At 47.5% G+C, this 16744-nt stretch overlaps 1 protein-coding gene across 1 annotated transcript; it reads left to right on the forward strand.

Annotated features, from left to right (window-relative positions):
- Positions 1-7710: 7710 nt before the first annotated feature.
- On the forward strand, positions 7711-8640 carry LOC146358098 (olfactory receptor 5J3-like). Its single transcript, XM_084829121.1, has one exon. It carries the CDS (start codon positions 7711-7713, stop codon positions 8638-8640), a length of 930 nt encoding a protein of 309 aa, XP_084685247.1.
- The last annotated feature ends 8104 nt before the right edge of the window (positions 8641-16744 follow it).

Raw genomic sequence — 16744 nt, forward strand, 5'->3', positions numbered from 1 at the left:
CTGCTAGCACTTCCTTGTCAATTTTGTCCTGTACCAAACGCTGCATGGCAAGGACTGATTTCTGGTTTCTAGAAAATTGCAACTTTTGCTGTCCCTGGAAAGGAATCCTTTAACTGTTAGGGATGTTAGAGAATTCTGCCAGGGATCCCAGGGGGGCCGAATTCCAGTGAATTCACCCCCCGGCATCCATGGCGGAATGGAGCCCCCTAACCCACCACTCCGCGAAAGCCCCACGAAACAGAGCCTACCTGGCTGTGGCTCCAGCTCCGGCGGCTCCAGCCGCTGCCAGGCTGCTGCGGCCGCAAATGGCAGCCATTGTAGCGGCCACCATTTGCGTCCCTACGCCGGCTTATGATAGGCTACATATATATTTACGTAGCCTATCACGGCTAAAGCAGGGACGCAAATGGCATCCCCTACGCCATTTGTATCCCTGCTTTAGTCATGATAGGCTACGTAAATATTTATGTAGCCTTATCACGGGCTTGCGTAGGGACGCAGATGGCGTCCCCTACACAAGACATCATTTGCGGCCACAGCAGCCCGGCAGTGGCTGGAGTGGAGGCCCCGCTGCGGGTTGGCCCGGCCAGTGGCTCCGCGGCCTGGCCGTGGAGCGGAGCCGGCCAGGCAGGATTCCGGGGGGGAGGATCGGATCGCCTCCCCCCCCCATCAAGGATTCCGGGGAAAGGAACGGATTGCCTCCCCCCAGCTGCGGAACCCGGCGTAGCCAGGTAAGTGGGGTTTTGTACACCCCTAAAAACTGTCCGTGAAGCCCCGCTCGAGGTAGATGGCATCCTCCTTGCATGGGTAGTGCCACAACAGCCATTGAAGGGGCCCAATCTTAACTGGGCTGGGCCCCTTTGGGAGGGGGCTGTTGTCCACCACCAGATTTCCTACAACCCTGTCCATCCCGCGTGGGCCCCTGCCAGCCCCTGGCTCTAGGGCAAGAGGTACAGGGGTTCTGTCTGACACAGACAGAACACTTATGGCAGAACCTACACAGATTCAGAGAGCAGGAACCCTTGGAGCTGTATTCTTCAGGCTGATGATCCACATCAGGGCAAGCTAAAACAGGGGTGGAAGATGCCTCAATGGTGTCTAAACGCACTGAAATTGAGAGTAACAGTGAGCGCTGGCTGGGTCTGTTGCCTTGTTCTTTTGGGCTGCGAAGCACTGGTCTTGCTTGGCCCTGCAGGGGTGGGAGGAGCAATCCCAGTGCCCTGTTCTACGGCTTCTAGTCATGCCAGGATCGTAGCCAAATCCCGGCCCGCCTCTTCTTCGGAAGAAGAATTGAGCCTACCCTGTGTCCTCTTTACGGGGGGCCGTGGGGCTCTACCCTTTCCCTTCTTGCTGCCCTGTCCTTTTTTTAGAGGCATGATGCCAATTGATAAGGAAAGCCCAAAGGGAAGGCCGGGGGGGGGGGCACCGGGGCAAGGACAAATACACAAAAATGCTAGCCGGCTGCGCCTGAACAAATTAGTGAACACACGTGGTGAAATAGCTGACTGAGCTAGACCCCAGATAGCTTCAGCAAGGCAGCTGCCATATGTGCTGTTGGGCCTAGACGCCAGTTATGGGGGGGGGGGAATGGTGTCGAAGGTCCCTAATCCAGCACCCATCCCTGCCCTATAGGATCCTCCTGGCTGTGGGAGACAGGACCCAGGAACCTTATGCCCCCCAAAGGGCCCCTCCCCCAGGGTTGTGCCCCTTTCCACCAAACCTTGGGCCAAATGGCCCTGAAGAATGCTGCCTGCACCAGCCACAGCAGAATGCCTAGAAGAATCGGGGCCGCCGCAAGAAACACGCAGTCAGCCCCGAGGCTGCTGGCAGCACGAGAAGGAGCAGCCGCCCTGTATGGGAGCAGCTACTCGCCGCAGCTCTGGCCAGAACCCGCTGCCACGTCCGCCACAACCACATGGGCCACACAGGCCACCAAACGAAGAGGGCCTAGCCGTGTCCCCACGTCCACTGCCGCCGACTCAGCTGCTGCTCCTCAGGGGGGACGAGGCATGCTATCGCCGCCGCCGCAGAAAGGGGGGGAACACACGGCCGATTGGCCCACTGGTGATCTTGCCATCACCGCCGTCACCTCTCCTCATTGGGCCGGTGGAGCACGTGCCAACCACTCCTCTGCCAGCCGCACAAGCAAGTGTCTGCTTTGGGAGGGGCATGGGGCATAAAGGAGGCTTCACCAGCCCCTCCCCTTTTGAGTGGCACCACAGGGGGTCAGTGGCAACTCATGACGTCTCCTCACCCACTTGCCCGCAACAGCTCCCCCCACAGCCAGGCAAGCCGGACGTGGGGGTAGGGCATATCCGTATTTGCTTTTCTTTTGTGTCTGTGTGTGTTTGTGTGTATCTGTGTGTGTTTGTGTGTATCTGTGTGCTTGTGTTGTGGTCAAGCAGTGTGTGGCAAAGCACTACACACAAGTTCACATTTCAAAATACAGTGGGCAAGGCACCACACACATTAACATTTATCATGTAAATGTAAGACTACACTGTGTGGCAAAGCAGGCCCAATATGAGGCATTTTTGGGATCTGGGCAGGAGCAGAGGTGGCCTAGGTGCTGCTGGGACCCTTCTGTGCAACCAGTGAAAAGTTATAGCTCTTTGCTTTGAGCGTTTTTGTTGAAAAAAGCACATGGCACAAGGACTACTCTGCCAGCCTGCCTGCCAGCCTGTTTTCCCAGGTAAGGTATATTCCATTGAGCCCAAGAGAGCCTGAGGTCATCCACTGTGAAGCAGAATAGGAAAGTAGTACTAGAGGAGAGGGGTTATTTGCACCTCAAAGAAACCTACAGCAGAGATTGGGGATAGTGACCTCCTCCTAATCACCAGTTAAACACCCGACTTCTGTGATTATCTCTTCATGCCTTTGGGTTGAGTTTCTGAGAACAGCACATTGTATCTGTGCCTAGTACAAAAATTACTGGGCCAAACTGCCTGAAACGTGGCAGGTGGAATCCCCTCCATGGGGGCTGCCAAGTATCCAAATATCATGTATTTATCATGAAAACTGAAAATGTTATGGCCATTTCTGTTTTCTAATGCAAGTCAGTGGGAAAACTGACAGTGGGATATCCGAATCTCATCTTGGATTTAAATCTGAAGCAAAGGGTCTGAATTGGTCTGAAGTGAAGTGGGGCCGCTTTGGAAGGTCCGAATTGGCACCCAAAGTGAAGCGGGGGGTCTGTGCATAGCTCTAGTGTCTACAGCCTTGGGCGGAGGACTCTGAACAATCCTACATACCATGGGACATTCTCCTGGGGGCCATAGGAGTGGCCTCTCTGTTATTACTGAACATTGAAAATAATCAAGTTTTTTCAGAGCTCCCACAAGGGTATTTGCAATTATCTTCTCTGAGACTCTGAGAATGGAACAGCTTCAGGGATTCCATTGCTTAACGTCACTTAAAGAAATAAAACGTCCCTCTCTTGTCATAAATCATGGAACTTGTGACCATTCCGCCTCTCCCATCTAAACCCATGCTGTGATGTGATGTGCATGCTCCAAGCTATCGGTAAACGTAGATAGCCTTCTTCCACATGCTTGCGATGTTGTCGGCTATAGCTGTGACTTCCAGGTTGCCACTGCATGCTTTAAGGTACTGCAAAATACAAAAAATGTGGGCAAAAATTCATGGAATGTTTTCTGTTATCCATTTCAGCATGAATGCAACTGAAGATGTATGTGGTTCAGGCCAGAACTGGAAAAATGCAACAATACCGCTGATACGAACTGGATTTATTCAAGTAAAAGTATTGCTTACATGGCATGTAGTTGTTGTTCAGTCGTTCAGTCGTGTCTGACTCTTCGTGACCCCATGGACCATAGCATGCCAGGCCTTCCTGTCCTCCGCTCTCTCCCGGAGTGTGCTCAAGTCCATATTCATTGCATCGGTGATGCTATCTAGCCATCTCATCCTCTGCCGCCCCCTTCTCCTTTTGCCTTCAATCTTTCCCTGCATCAGGGTCTTTTCCAGTGAGTTTTCTCTTCGCATTAGGTGGCCAAAATATTAGAGCTTCAGCTTCAGTATCTGTCTTTCCAATGAGCACTCAGGGTTGATTTCCTTTAGGATTTGACCTCCTTGCAGTCCAGGGGACTCGTAAGAGTCTTCTCCAGCACCACAATTCGAAAGCATCAATTCTTCAGCACTCGGCCTTCCTTATAGTCCAGCTCTCACAGCCATACGTTACTACTGGGAAAACCATAGCTTTGATTATACGGACCTTTGTTGGCAAGGTGATGTCTCTGCTAGGGATGGACGAAAGTCACTCACCTGTCCTCGAAGCTTGTTCGCGGTGGGGGGAGGCGCTTCGCTGCTCCCCCTGCGAAGTTCAGGCCGGGGGGGGAGGCTTCCCGCCTTGCCCGGCTGAAATTCAGGCCGGGGGGGAGGCTTCCCGCCTCGCCCGGCCGAAATTCAGGCCGGCGAGGAGGCGCCTCGCCTCTCCCGGCCGCGAACTAAAAAGTTTAAAAAAAAAAAAAACGCCCCCGTGATAGGCTACGTGATGATTAACGTAGCCTATCATGGCTAGATTTGCAAAGTCAGCCATGATAGGCTACGTAAATCGTCACGTAGCCTATCACGGGTGACTTAAAAAAAAAAAAAAAGTGCGTACACTAATGGTGGCCCCCATAGGGAGCTGCCATTCGCGTTCCTTATTTGGTCACTGTAGTCTACGTAAATCTTTACGTAGACTACAGCGACCAAATAAGGAACGGGAATGGCGGCTCCCTATGGGGGCCGCCATTATCCGTACGCGCTTTTTTTTTTAAAGTCACCCGTGATAGGCTACGTGACGATTTACGTAGCCTATCACAGCTGACTTTGCAAATCTAGCTGTGATAGGCTACGTTAATCGTCACGTAGCCTATCACGGGGGCGTTTTTTTTTTCTTTGATTGGAATGGCAGTGGCGGCAGCCGGTCGAAAGACCAGCTGCCGCTCCCGCCCCAGGCGAACACCTGCCGAACCGCCGGCCGGACCCGCCGCCGGGAGGGACATTTGCCAAAGGTAAGTCCCGTCCCGGGGGGGGTGCGGGGAGCGGGGGGTGCGGAGAATTTCTACCCGAAACTTGTTCGGGGGGCCGAACACGTTGGTGCTCGGCCCCCAAAAGTTTCGGGGAGAAATTCTCCGCCAACCCTAGTCTCTGCTATGGCATGTAGTACTATCATTTAAAGGCTACACTACTCCAGCAAATGCAAGTTCCGAAAGCGTCATCTGAGATATTTATTTGTAGTTATTCATTTCTTTATTTTAGGCTATCTTTCGGGATTGCCCCCTTCCAAGGCAGCTCCCAGCATGTTACGACAAGAATGTAAATGGGGCGGGTTAAGGGTATATTAGCAGGTAGGGGGATTCTTAACCATTGATGTCAAAAAGTCCCTCAGGTGTCCCCCACTCCCATTGGAGTAATTTCCAGTCCTGTAGCCCAACTGGGGTTACATTAAAAATCACTGGAGGGGCACATTAAAAATCACTGTTCTCACATCCACCTCCTGCCAATTTCTCCCTGCAAGTTTCTCCCACATCTGATACAAGGAAGACAGTGGTTGGACACCCTGTGCTGGCCTCATAATGTACAGCTCTGTCCCACGGAAATTTGATACACCAGTTCAGGAGACAGAAAACAAAGGCATGGAGAAGTGGATAGGGAGGGGCTTTTTTCTCCCTCTCCCATCATACTAGAACCCAGGGTCATCCTATGAATCTGATTGGTGGGAGATTCAGGACAGATAAAAGGAAGTGCTTTTTCACGCAGTGCATCACTTTGGTTTTATTCTGTTTTAAACCATTACAAGTGTTTAATAATATGTATTATCATGTTGCATTTTAAGTTTTTTATTTTGTGAGCCTTCCAGAGAGTTTTGGCTATTGGACGGTACGGAATTGTAAATAAGTCAATCAACAGTTAAACTATGGAATTCACTTCCACAAGATGTAGAGATGGCCACTAATTTGGATGGCTTAAAAAGGGGATTGGACAAATTCCTGGAGGAGAAGGCTATCAATGGCTACTAGTTCTGATGGCCACATGCTACCTCCAGTATCAGTGGCAGTGAGCCTGTGTACACCAGCTGCTGGGGAACATGGGCGGGAGGGCACTGTTACACTCGGGTCCTGATTGTGGGCTCCTGGTTGACAGCAGGCTGGTCACTGTGTGAACAGAATGCCGGACTGGATGGACCCTTGGTCTGATCCAGCAAGGCTCTTCTTTTGTTCTTACGTTATTAAAGAAGGACACTTTTAAAAAGTAGAAATATTGTTGTTGCTGTTTTATTCCTTTTAGAATATGACGTGTTTTAAATTCTATATCTGTTTACTATCTCTGTGAGGCAGATCACAATTATATACATTAACCAGATGAGGAAATTAGGCTGAAAGACAGGATCTCTCCAATCAATCAGGCTTCCCCAACCTGGTGCCCTCCAAATGTCATGGACTGCAGCAGATCAGATGCTGTTTGATGCATATAGGATCACAGTGCTTCAGCATGGGAAGTAAATCCATGTTGTCCAAGCACACAGCCTGAAGTGCTGCACATAGTTCTCTGCACACAGTTCTCTGCACACATATCTGCACAAATATCTGCACACACTTTAGATGGGAGGAAATAGAAATGCACTCAGATTGGAACAGTCATATAATTTAATTCCTTCTCATTAATATGGAAATTAACGCATAACACAACATGTGCCTCCACCCTTGAGTCTGTTATATAACAGGTCTGTAAATCAGGAAGAAAAAGCTGCCCCAATAATGTCCTAGAGAAATCTACAGTAAAGGACATGCATCCAAAAGGAGCTGAGAAAGTTCACAATCATATCTCCTCTGAGGTTGCATAATCCACAAAGACTGGAGGTAATAATTAATATTTTATTCCATGTTTGGGCTTAAGTTGGTAACAATATTATGAGCCACTGCATTTAAAGACTTTCTGGTGGTCTACATTTTTCCCCCCAGGAACTATTGGAAATGTAGTGATGGCCCCAGTTCTCCACAGACACCCCAACTTTCACTTGAAAAACTGTCTGGATGATATCCCACATTGTGTGAGTCATTCACCTGACAAATCTTTTCCCCCCTTCCTGCTGCAAAAGTGGGAAGGGGGGAGTAGCTGAAATTGGAACTTTGCACAAGTAGTGCAAGGTTCCTCTTCTCAGTTTTGGCCAACTCCCCTCTCCCACTGAAGCCCCCTAAGAGCCCACCATGTTCAGTAGGTTTTCCCAGTCCTCTGGAAAGGCTTTCCAGGTGGCCACAGGGGGCTGCAAGGAGGAGGAGGGGAAGAAAAAAATCCATGTCTTCCACTCATCCACTGTTGGATATCACCTTCTACCCATACCAGACTGGCTGGCGGTATGCAAAGATATTCAGGTAAAGCTGCCTCTCACAAAACTGGAGCCCTCAGAAACTGTCTATCAGACTTGAAAATTTGACTCAGTTCTTTCCTCTACTTGGATATAAGCCACCCTGCTGGCTGTTTTACAGTGTTGTCCTCATAGAGGGTTGTGTATCCTCTGTTAGTCTAGATGAAGTCCCATTCATTTCAATGTATCTACTCTAAGTAGGACTAGCATCGGCTGCAACCCAGGATGCCTCCTTTGAGCATTCTAAGATACTGTGGTGCCAATTTGATATGTCCAATTGAATGACCCACACACCCTTTCATTTTGTTTCCGCAGGTGCAGTATCATGTCATCACAACTAAATGGCTGTGCACAATTACACTATGGCAACCGAATTCATCCTTCTTGGACTAACAGACCGGCTGGAGCTTCAAGCCCCTCTCTTTGTGATATTCCTGCTGATCTATCTTCTGACAGTGGCTGGGAATATGGGGATGATTGTACTGATCAGGATCAGTCCCCAACTCCATACCCCTATGTACTTCTTCCTCAGCCATCTGTCAGTGGTAGATCTCTGCTATTCTTCCATCTTTGCCCCAAGGCTGTTGATGAGCTTAGCCCAATCTAAAACCATTTCTTACACTGGATGCATCACCCAGCATTGCTTCTTTGTAGTGTTTGTGTCCACTGAAGGCTTCCTGCTAGCCGCAATGGCATATGACCGTTATGTGGCCATTTGTAATCCACTGCTCTACACTGCTATCATGACCAAAAGGGTCTGCATTCACCTAGTAGCAGGGCCGTACTTTGGTGGGCTACTGAACTCACTCACGCAAACATCCGGTTTACTGAGACTGTCATTCTGTGCCCCCAGTATAATCAACCACTTTTTTTGTGATACACCGGCTATGTTGAGTGTTGCATGCTCTGATATCCATGTTAATGAGCTTTTCTTGGTGACCTTCTCTGGGGTAATTGCTCTTTCTACACTCCTGATCATTATAATCTCCTACCTGTGTATTCTGTCCTCCATCATAAAGATCCACTCCTCTGAGGGCAGATACAAAGCCTTCTCCACCTGTGCCTCCCACCTGACAGTTGTCACCTTGTTCTATGGGCCAGTAAGCTTAAGTCACTTGCTGCCCAGTTCCATGTACTCACAGGACCAGGAGAAGATCTCAGCTGTGTTCTATACCCTGGTGGTCCCAATGCTGAACCCATTAATCTACAGCTTGAGAAACAAAGAGGTAAAGGATGCCTTGAAGAGAGTGTTCAGTTGTCGAAATGATTAATTTGGTTCTTATTGTCTTAGGATGATTTACAGTCATTTTGCAATGAAAGGGAAATCAAAGAAGAGGGGAGTGTATTACCTTAGTTTGTCCAGCGTGATGATACGGTGCAGAAATTAATGATTTTTTTTTTTAAGGATCAGCTACCATGGAAAATTACATTTGCAGTTCTTGTTGCTGCACTTTCAGATGTTTTACAAGATATGATTTTTGGTATATGAAAGAAGTGATCTCCATCTCCTTTTCCTTAGTCTTCAGCTGTTATTCATAGTTATGCTTCCCATGTATCAAAATAAAATAATCATACTTTCATTAGTGTTAGGCCACTTTTTCTCCTGTAGCAGCTGGACCTTTGGGAAAATGAAATTCAAAAAGCAGCCAAACTTATACATGTTAATCTCATTGATTCCAGTGGTAAAATTAAGGTGCTTAACTGCTTAATCCTATTTATGTTTACACAGGAGTAAGTCCCACTTACTTTCCAGTTAATGAGCATAGTTGCAGCCTAAATTATCTCACCAAAATCAATGGGACTTAAAGGTGGTTAACTTTGGCTGGATAAAGCCATAATTACTTGAGAGAGAAAAATGAGTCTTGCAAAACTTCTACAGAAATAGGTGTTTAGAATAAGACAAATTGAAATTAAAATAGGATGAAGCAGTTTGTTACATGTCAGGTTTGGCAGTTGGTTTCTTACAGTGTGATGCTATACATGTGTACTCCATTTACATCAATGGAGTTTAGTCCCATGTAAATGGGTACAGGATAGCAGTTGGGGAGTGTCTGGAGAACAGAGAATGCCATGCAGGCTGGCTGCTGTACTGACTCTATTGCAAGGTGTTTGGTCTTTGTCTAGAGAAAGAAGATGAGGGACAGTTTTGAAATCTTTTAAAAATGAGATGGCCAAAGAAAATAATGTTTCGGCAAGCAGTTGTGTGAGAGGCCTTCCATCTTTCTGGCTCATTGTCCATCAGTGCCCAAGAAAGGATAGCATTTGATGCAGAGATGCTGTGCTGAAGCCACTCTTGCCAGCGTGTAGATTTTGTCCAAGATGCAGGCACCATGATCACTCTTACGTGCAGGTTCAACACAGCCTAGACCCAATCTACACAGCTGATTTAGTGCAGAGCGAGAACACATCAGGGTTGTTCATAACAGAAGACATTGTCACCAATCTGCAACAACTCCACAGCTTCCCTCTGGAAACAGCGCGTGTTTGCAAAGTCGTTTTAGTGCTTTTTTCCCCCTTAAACACAGCTCCCGTGCAGTTCTGCTGCAGTGTGCCCCACCCCCTGCATTACATTCAGGGCATTCCCAGGGGTGTTTCTGTGAACTGGCAGTGATGGTCAAGGGGTGGGGCCACCCCTCCCCGCCTTCCCTCTTTTTCCCCATTCGCAGTCCGGTGCTTTTGGACACAGGCTTCTTTTCCCTACTGCTTTGCAGTGGCACTGTTTTGGCCAATCACAATATCACAGTAGCACTGTGATATTCTGACATTATTGCAGTAGCCTGCTTTACCCTTCACAATCTGTAGCGCTGTTTTAACCATTCACAGTTTCACAGTAGCACTGTTTTCACATTCACAATATCACACTAGCCTGCTTCACCCATTCACACTCTGTAGCCTGTTTTAACCATTCACAATATCCCAATGGTGGATGAGAGGGGAGAGCTGTGGGATCAACTACAGGGGCTTAATTCAGCGATTCCATTAACCTTTCCTGAGCAGGGGAGCGTGAACATGGGGGGGAGGGCAGGGGAGAGAGGGAACAAGCCTCCCTCAGTGGCTGAGCTTCACCTACATGGTTGATGATGTTTAGTTCTACTCGCTGGACTCCCCCCACCCAAACCTGAAATATGGCAGTCTCAAGTGCCGTGTGACCCATGAAAGCATGTTTTTAGGCAGTGTATGCTCCACTTTTCTTGCTTTGTGTGCTGCTGATGGACCAAGGTGATTTCATGAAAATCTAGATATAACCACAAAACATTTCACAAACTGTCACCATGTAGATTCCCCCCAAGGCTGGGGCACAGCACAGAACTATCCATTCAAGCACAGTCAATGCATTTCCAGCCTCCATAGGGATGGTGCGGGTGGCCAATTGGGTCTGGGCATCCAGCGAACTCCCCCCCCCCATCCATGGCCCTGAGCCATGCCTGCCAGGCCCCTGCCCCTGCTCAAATCCCCACACACACACTTGCCAAGTTGCCTGTACCCACCCTGGACCCATTCACGAGCACTGCAAGCACCATTTTGCAAAAGAAAATGGCAATTGTGGATATGCGCACATCTAATCAGATTAATCTAATCTAATCTAATCACTTGTAGTGTTGTTGAGCCACGTATCCCCCATCTTGTAACTGTGCCTTTGGTTTCTTTTTCCTAGGTGCAGAACTTGGCAATTATCCCTATTAATTGTCATTCTGTTGTTTTCTCCCCAGCGCTCCGGTCTATCAAGACCACTTTGAATTTTGTTTCTGTCTTCCAAAGTATTAGCTATCCCGCCCAATTTTGTGTCATCTGCAAATTTGATCAGCATTCCCTGCACCACCTCCTCCAAGTCATTAATAAAAATGTTGAAGAGCACTGGGCCCAGGACTGAGCCCTGCGGTACCCTGCTCGTTACCTCTCCCCGGTTTGAGAAGGTCCCATTGATAAGCACTCTTTGAGTCCGATTCTGTAGCCAACTGTGGATCCACCGGATCGTTGTTTCATCTAGCCCACTTTGAGCTAGTTTGCTCATCAGGATATCATGGGGCACTTTGTCGAAGTGCCCCATGATATAGGATTACCTATCCCAAAGCAAAAGAATCAGACCCAGGCTGGCATAAATCAGGAGGAACATTCTTAAACTAAAAATGTTACCTTTCCGTTTCTCTAATTTCATATCTTGCTCGCCATGACACCTTGTGCAGAAATACTATGCACAGAGCTGTATGTAATAACTCACCATGGATTTGTATGTAATGTTAATCCAACCTAGAGTGGACCCATTGAAATGAATGGGACTTAAGTTAGACTAAGAGTGGATACAACCAATTGGATAGGGCCCCATGTATTTGTTTAGATCCTATGGAAAATCTTACATTCCCTAAGCTCTCAACCTGGACACGAAATTGACCTACTTGCAATTCCAGAAGGTCAGGTGCAGATCTGTGAACATGAATCCCAAAAAAAAAATCCAATGATGTATAAGTATGCGTTAATATATATGTTCTTTAAATTGCCATACCGACATTGCACTCACCCCTGAAAGTATCTATCAAAACACAAGAGGAATAAAATGCCTACTCTCATGTCCTTCACATTTTGTGCTGCTAAGTGGAAATTATGTAATTCCTGAACCTGACAGCCACTCCCAGGCCTTGCCAACCTTCTGGAGAATGAAGATGGTTACGTGGGAAGCCCTCTGGCCTGTCGCCGAGCCCTCTGACATCTCTACACCATCTCTTGCCAGGCAGACTACAGGTGGCACCCTGCCTGAGCAGGTTTGGCATGGGAGGGCCTTGGGAGCAAGGATGTGCTGGTTCTTGAGTGGCATCCTATGCAGGGACTGCAGCCCCTGGGAGTCCTGGCTTGGGTTTTCTCCCTCTAGCTCTGCTGGACCTACTGAAGAAAGAATGGACAAACCTGAGAGATTTCTCAACAACAACGGAAGGAGAAGCGATTGGAGAATTACCCAGATTTGTTCAAGGAATTGGCTTTGGTGTGCTTTGGTCCGTGCAGGGCTCCACTGCACCGCACCAGTATAAGTCGCTTCACAGAACATACTTCCGGGTGGGGTGGGGGGATCAGAGTAAATGTCATCAGATCAGTGGGGGCTGCTCAACCAATAAGAGAACCTCCTCCCCCCACCCCCTGTCCAGGCTCTCCTTTCTCCTTCTGCTGATACTCCCGTAATGCGGTGGATTGAAGCTTAGCACTAATTACTTCCTTACACCAAGAGTAAGGAAACACAGCTGCAGATCCTTTGTTACTGGTATTGTCCAGCAATACCTATACCCACTATCTCACATTTGCCAGCTATTCCTATACCCCTTATCTCACTATCACATCTTTCAGCAGGAGCTAAACCAGGCACTAAAAAGGCTTTGGGGCATCAAAATGGTGGCTGAGGATGTATTTGTCATAGGGGAAGGGGATGATTATGAAGAAGCAATATGGGACCATCACAGACTGTATGCTGGGAGAGGAACAACTGAATGCTGAGAAAATACAGCTGAGAAGAACAGAAATGCCCTATATTAGAAAGCTGATGACCTCAGAAGGACTACAGCCAGACCAGGAGAAGCATTAGGGAGATACCCAGACCATAGGATGTCGGAGGAGTACAGCATCTTATTGGGATGGCCAACTATCTGTCCAAATTCTGTATGCACTTGTCCAATGCTTGTGAGGTTCCTAACACACACTGATGCAGTCTGGGAATGGGCACAGACCCAAAGGGAGGCATTTATCAGGTGGGGGAATGAAACTTATGAGCAAGGCAGCAACACTGAAGTACTACAAATCAGCAGAACAATGGCTGGATCTACACTTACCACCTTTTTTCACTTCCAATGAGGTTTCACCGCCCACCTTTCACACTACGCAGTAGCTGCCTCGAATTGGAACCAGAATTTCCCACTTCTGTGCTCCCGGTTTCAATACCCTAATATCCCAGTATTTCCCCTTAATGTGCTCTGATTTTCCGCCTTCGCTACCGTATCCAGTCGTAGTCCCCTCCCCCGCCTGTCCATATGCGGCAGTGTTTGTATTTGCCTCCTGTCCAATCACAGCTCTCGACGGCCCCATGTCTTCTTCCGGCTACTGATCGCATAGCTTCCTCAGCAGCCCCTGTTTCATCAGCAACAAGCAAAGGGCTGAATGTGTGCATGCTTGTCTGATCTCGGAAGCTAAGCGGGGTCGGTCCTGGTCAGTGCTTGGATGGGAGACCGCCTGGGAATTAGGCTTCCTGCACTGAGCAGGGGGTTGTTGTGTCCCTTCAACTGAGATTAAGTTTCACCCCCTCCTATCCCCCGCTCTGGGTGCTTTTTTTTTTAATTAAGGCGTTATCCTCGCAGAATCGGGGCTTCTCTGCAACGTTTTTTTTTCTAATTGAGGCATGAAGCTTCACAGCCTCTAATCTTCGAAAATCATGCCTCAATTAGAAAAAAAAACATTGTGGAGAAGCCCCAATTCTGTGAGGATAACACCTTAATTAAAAAAAAAAAAAACATCCTGAGCAGGGGATAGGAGGGAGTAAAACTTAGCCTCATTTGAAGGGATACAACAACCCTCTGCTCAGCGCAGGAAGCCTGATTCCCAGGCAGTCACCCATCCAACTACTGACCGGGGCTGACCCCGCTTAGCATCTGAGATCAGACAAGCACGCGCAGGAAAACAGCACAGCGCTCGAGTGTGAACCAAGCTTGCGCATTCAATGAAGCACTGCAAAGGGGAAAATGGGTGAGTGTGAATAATCACGTTTTAATGCGAGAGCATTTAACCCGACAGGACACCGAATTAATTGCGATGGCAGGCGCAATGTAGATTCGCCCAACTTGTACTACAATGTGATGCTTCATAAGGAAGTATTGAAACAGTACTGATGCAGAACCAGGAGCACATAGCTTTTGCTAGTGAAACAATGACTGAAACCAAAAGAAAGTATGTAGGTCCTCCCAGGGAACACAGGATTGTGCCCTGCATTCATTATTTTGAACTGGTAAAAGGAAAGATATAACCCTGGTCTATGGAGCTCAGAAGTAAGGTGAGGAAAAGCAAGGAAGAGCAATTTGAAGGAGGAGACAGGAAGTAAGGAGGAGGAGGCGGGAAGGGAGTGTTAGAGAGACAAGGGAAGTACAATAGTGCCTGTAACTGCTTTGTGTGAAAATATCTTAATATGGTACACTCTTTATACATGTGTTTGGGATGTGTTTAAGTGGGCACCCTCCAAATATTTTGGCCTACAACTGCTTTGTATAAATATACCTTAATATAGTACACTCTTTACATAAGGGGTTGGCACTGTCCAGACATTTTGACCTCCAACGTCCCTCAGCGCTAGCCAGCATAGCCAATGATGCTATGGATGCTGGAGAGCCAGCATGGTGTAGTGGCTAGTGTGCTGGACTGGGAGTCGGGAGATCCTTGTTCTAGTCCCCACTCGGCCATGGAAGCTCACTGGGTGACTTTGGGCCAGTCACAGACTCTCAGCCCAACCTACCTCACAGGGTTGTTGTTGTGAGGATAAAATGGAGGAGGAGGAGGATTATGTACGCCACCTTGAGTTCCTTGGAGGAAAAAAGGTGGGATATAAATGTAATAAATAAATAAATAAATAATTGATGAGGGCTGATGATTGGAGTTGTAGGCCAAAACATCTGGAGGGCCACAAGTTTCCCATCCCTGCTTTCTATTTAGTTGGGAGCAGCTCCTTGGATTACACAGTGTCACATGAAACAGGGATATTCTGGACTTTTCAACCAACTGGACCTAGAACATGAAACATAACAGCTCTGTTATCTCACAGCAGCTTTCTTCAAAGTGGTGTCAAAATATTTATTCTCTTAAGAATAATGCCATCTGTATAAGCATAGCCTCTGGGATTCTTTGCTGTTTCCAGGAATAAGTAATTAAACTGCACCCTTCCGCAACCTCCGCCCATTCAAAGGAAGGGATAAAAAGGGATTTCACAAAAGGGATTTCGCCTCAGATTTCCCTGCTGTGATGGCTGGAATTCAATTTCCCATCTCAGCTTCATCAACTGCAGTAGGGAGAACAGTCCAGCATCTGAGCAGGTGTCTGTTGCAACAGGAGCACCACTTGACATTTTAGTAGCGTGCTTGTCTTATGTTTGGTTTCATTGGTTTTTGAGCCTTGGGGCTTCCAGAAGTGATTTCCAGGCAGTACGGCTGTTCAGGGCTTTGTCTCTGTTCTTTTTGCAGCTACATTGATTGACTGCAGATCCTTAGGGTAGCGGTTTGTCTATTTCTACTGTTGTCTATTTCTACTGTTACATTTGAGGGTGGCTTTGTCAATGAATCCCACATAAAGCCATGGATTGGGTGGGATTCTTGTTTTTGTTGGCTTGGTCATTTTCTTGAATCTTTTTGCCTTAAGCAGAGAATCAGAGGTTAAGCTGGAACATCACACAGCCAAAGAGGCAGGGGGTGCTCCCAGATGAGGTGTTTATGGTGTAATCACCCTGCCTCATTCACAGAATTCTACAGGGATGGCGGTGGTGGTCCAGATGATGATGCCTTTCACCCATAACACACCCATATTTTCCCAGGTGTTTTTAAAATCTTTTTTCTTACAGCGGAAAACCAATTAAGGAAGAAAGACAGAATGTTTGTTTGTTTGTTTGTTTGTTTGACTTGTAGCTCGCCTTTCTACCAAAAATGGCACTCAGGAAATAGCTGCACAATGCCTCCTGACAATTAGCGCTAGGACCCCTTCATTTGGAAGCACCCAAAATGAGCCAAGAGATGGCAAATGGATGTTATGATTGCAGCCACAATCTGCAATCAAACATACCTGAAAAGAGGCTCCATTGAAACCAGTGGGACTTACTTCCGAGGGCCAAATAATATGTTACATTAATTACGTAGCATGTAGCTGACCCCACTCTTTGATTTTTACTCTAGTAAAAGTGTATGGCCCCAATTGGATTGCAACCATAGCACACTAGGAAGGGAGGATTAAACCTCCCCCCCCCATTTACTTTCCAAAATTCCCACACACCGACATACATGCACACACACACACATGTGGGTTAAAAGGGGGGGGAAAGCCTCCATTGGCATCAACGGCGGCTTCCCCCCTGCTTTTTACAAGGAGGTAATTGGGGGATGTAAATGGTGTGGAAAGATTTCATCGTACCCTCCCAGTGTGCTGTGGTCCCAATAATAATTTGTAATATGGAGTTTCATTCTTTTAACTTCTTATCTTTTATTGTTTACCACTCCAGAATCTGTCTAGACATGGAGTGGGATATAAATGTTGCAAATACATAAATCTGACCTGGGGGCCACACACATTCACACTAGAGGAAAAAAACAAAGAGCAAAGTCAACTACACATGACGTAATTTACATAATATATAGCTTGACTTGATCACTT

This window comes from Heloderma suspectum, chromosome 1 (assembly GCF_057233095.1).
Source record: "Heloderma suspectum isolate Gila_16-S chromosome 1, 16-S_ref, whole genome shotgun sequence".
NCBI lineage: Eukaryota > Metazoa > Chordata > Lepidosauria > Squamata > Helodermatidae > Heloderma > Heloderma suspectum.

What these genes read in the sequence shown, in the direction of transcription:
- LOC146358098 (XM_084829121.1), top strand. Translation starts at nt 7,711, where the DNA reads ATGGCTGTGCACAATTACACTATGGCAACCGAATTCATCCTTCTTGGA.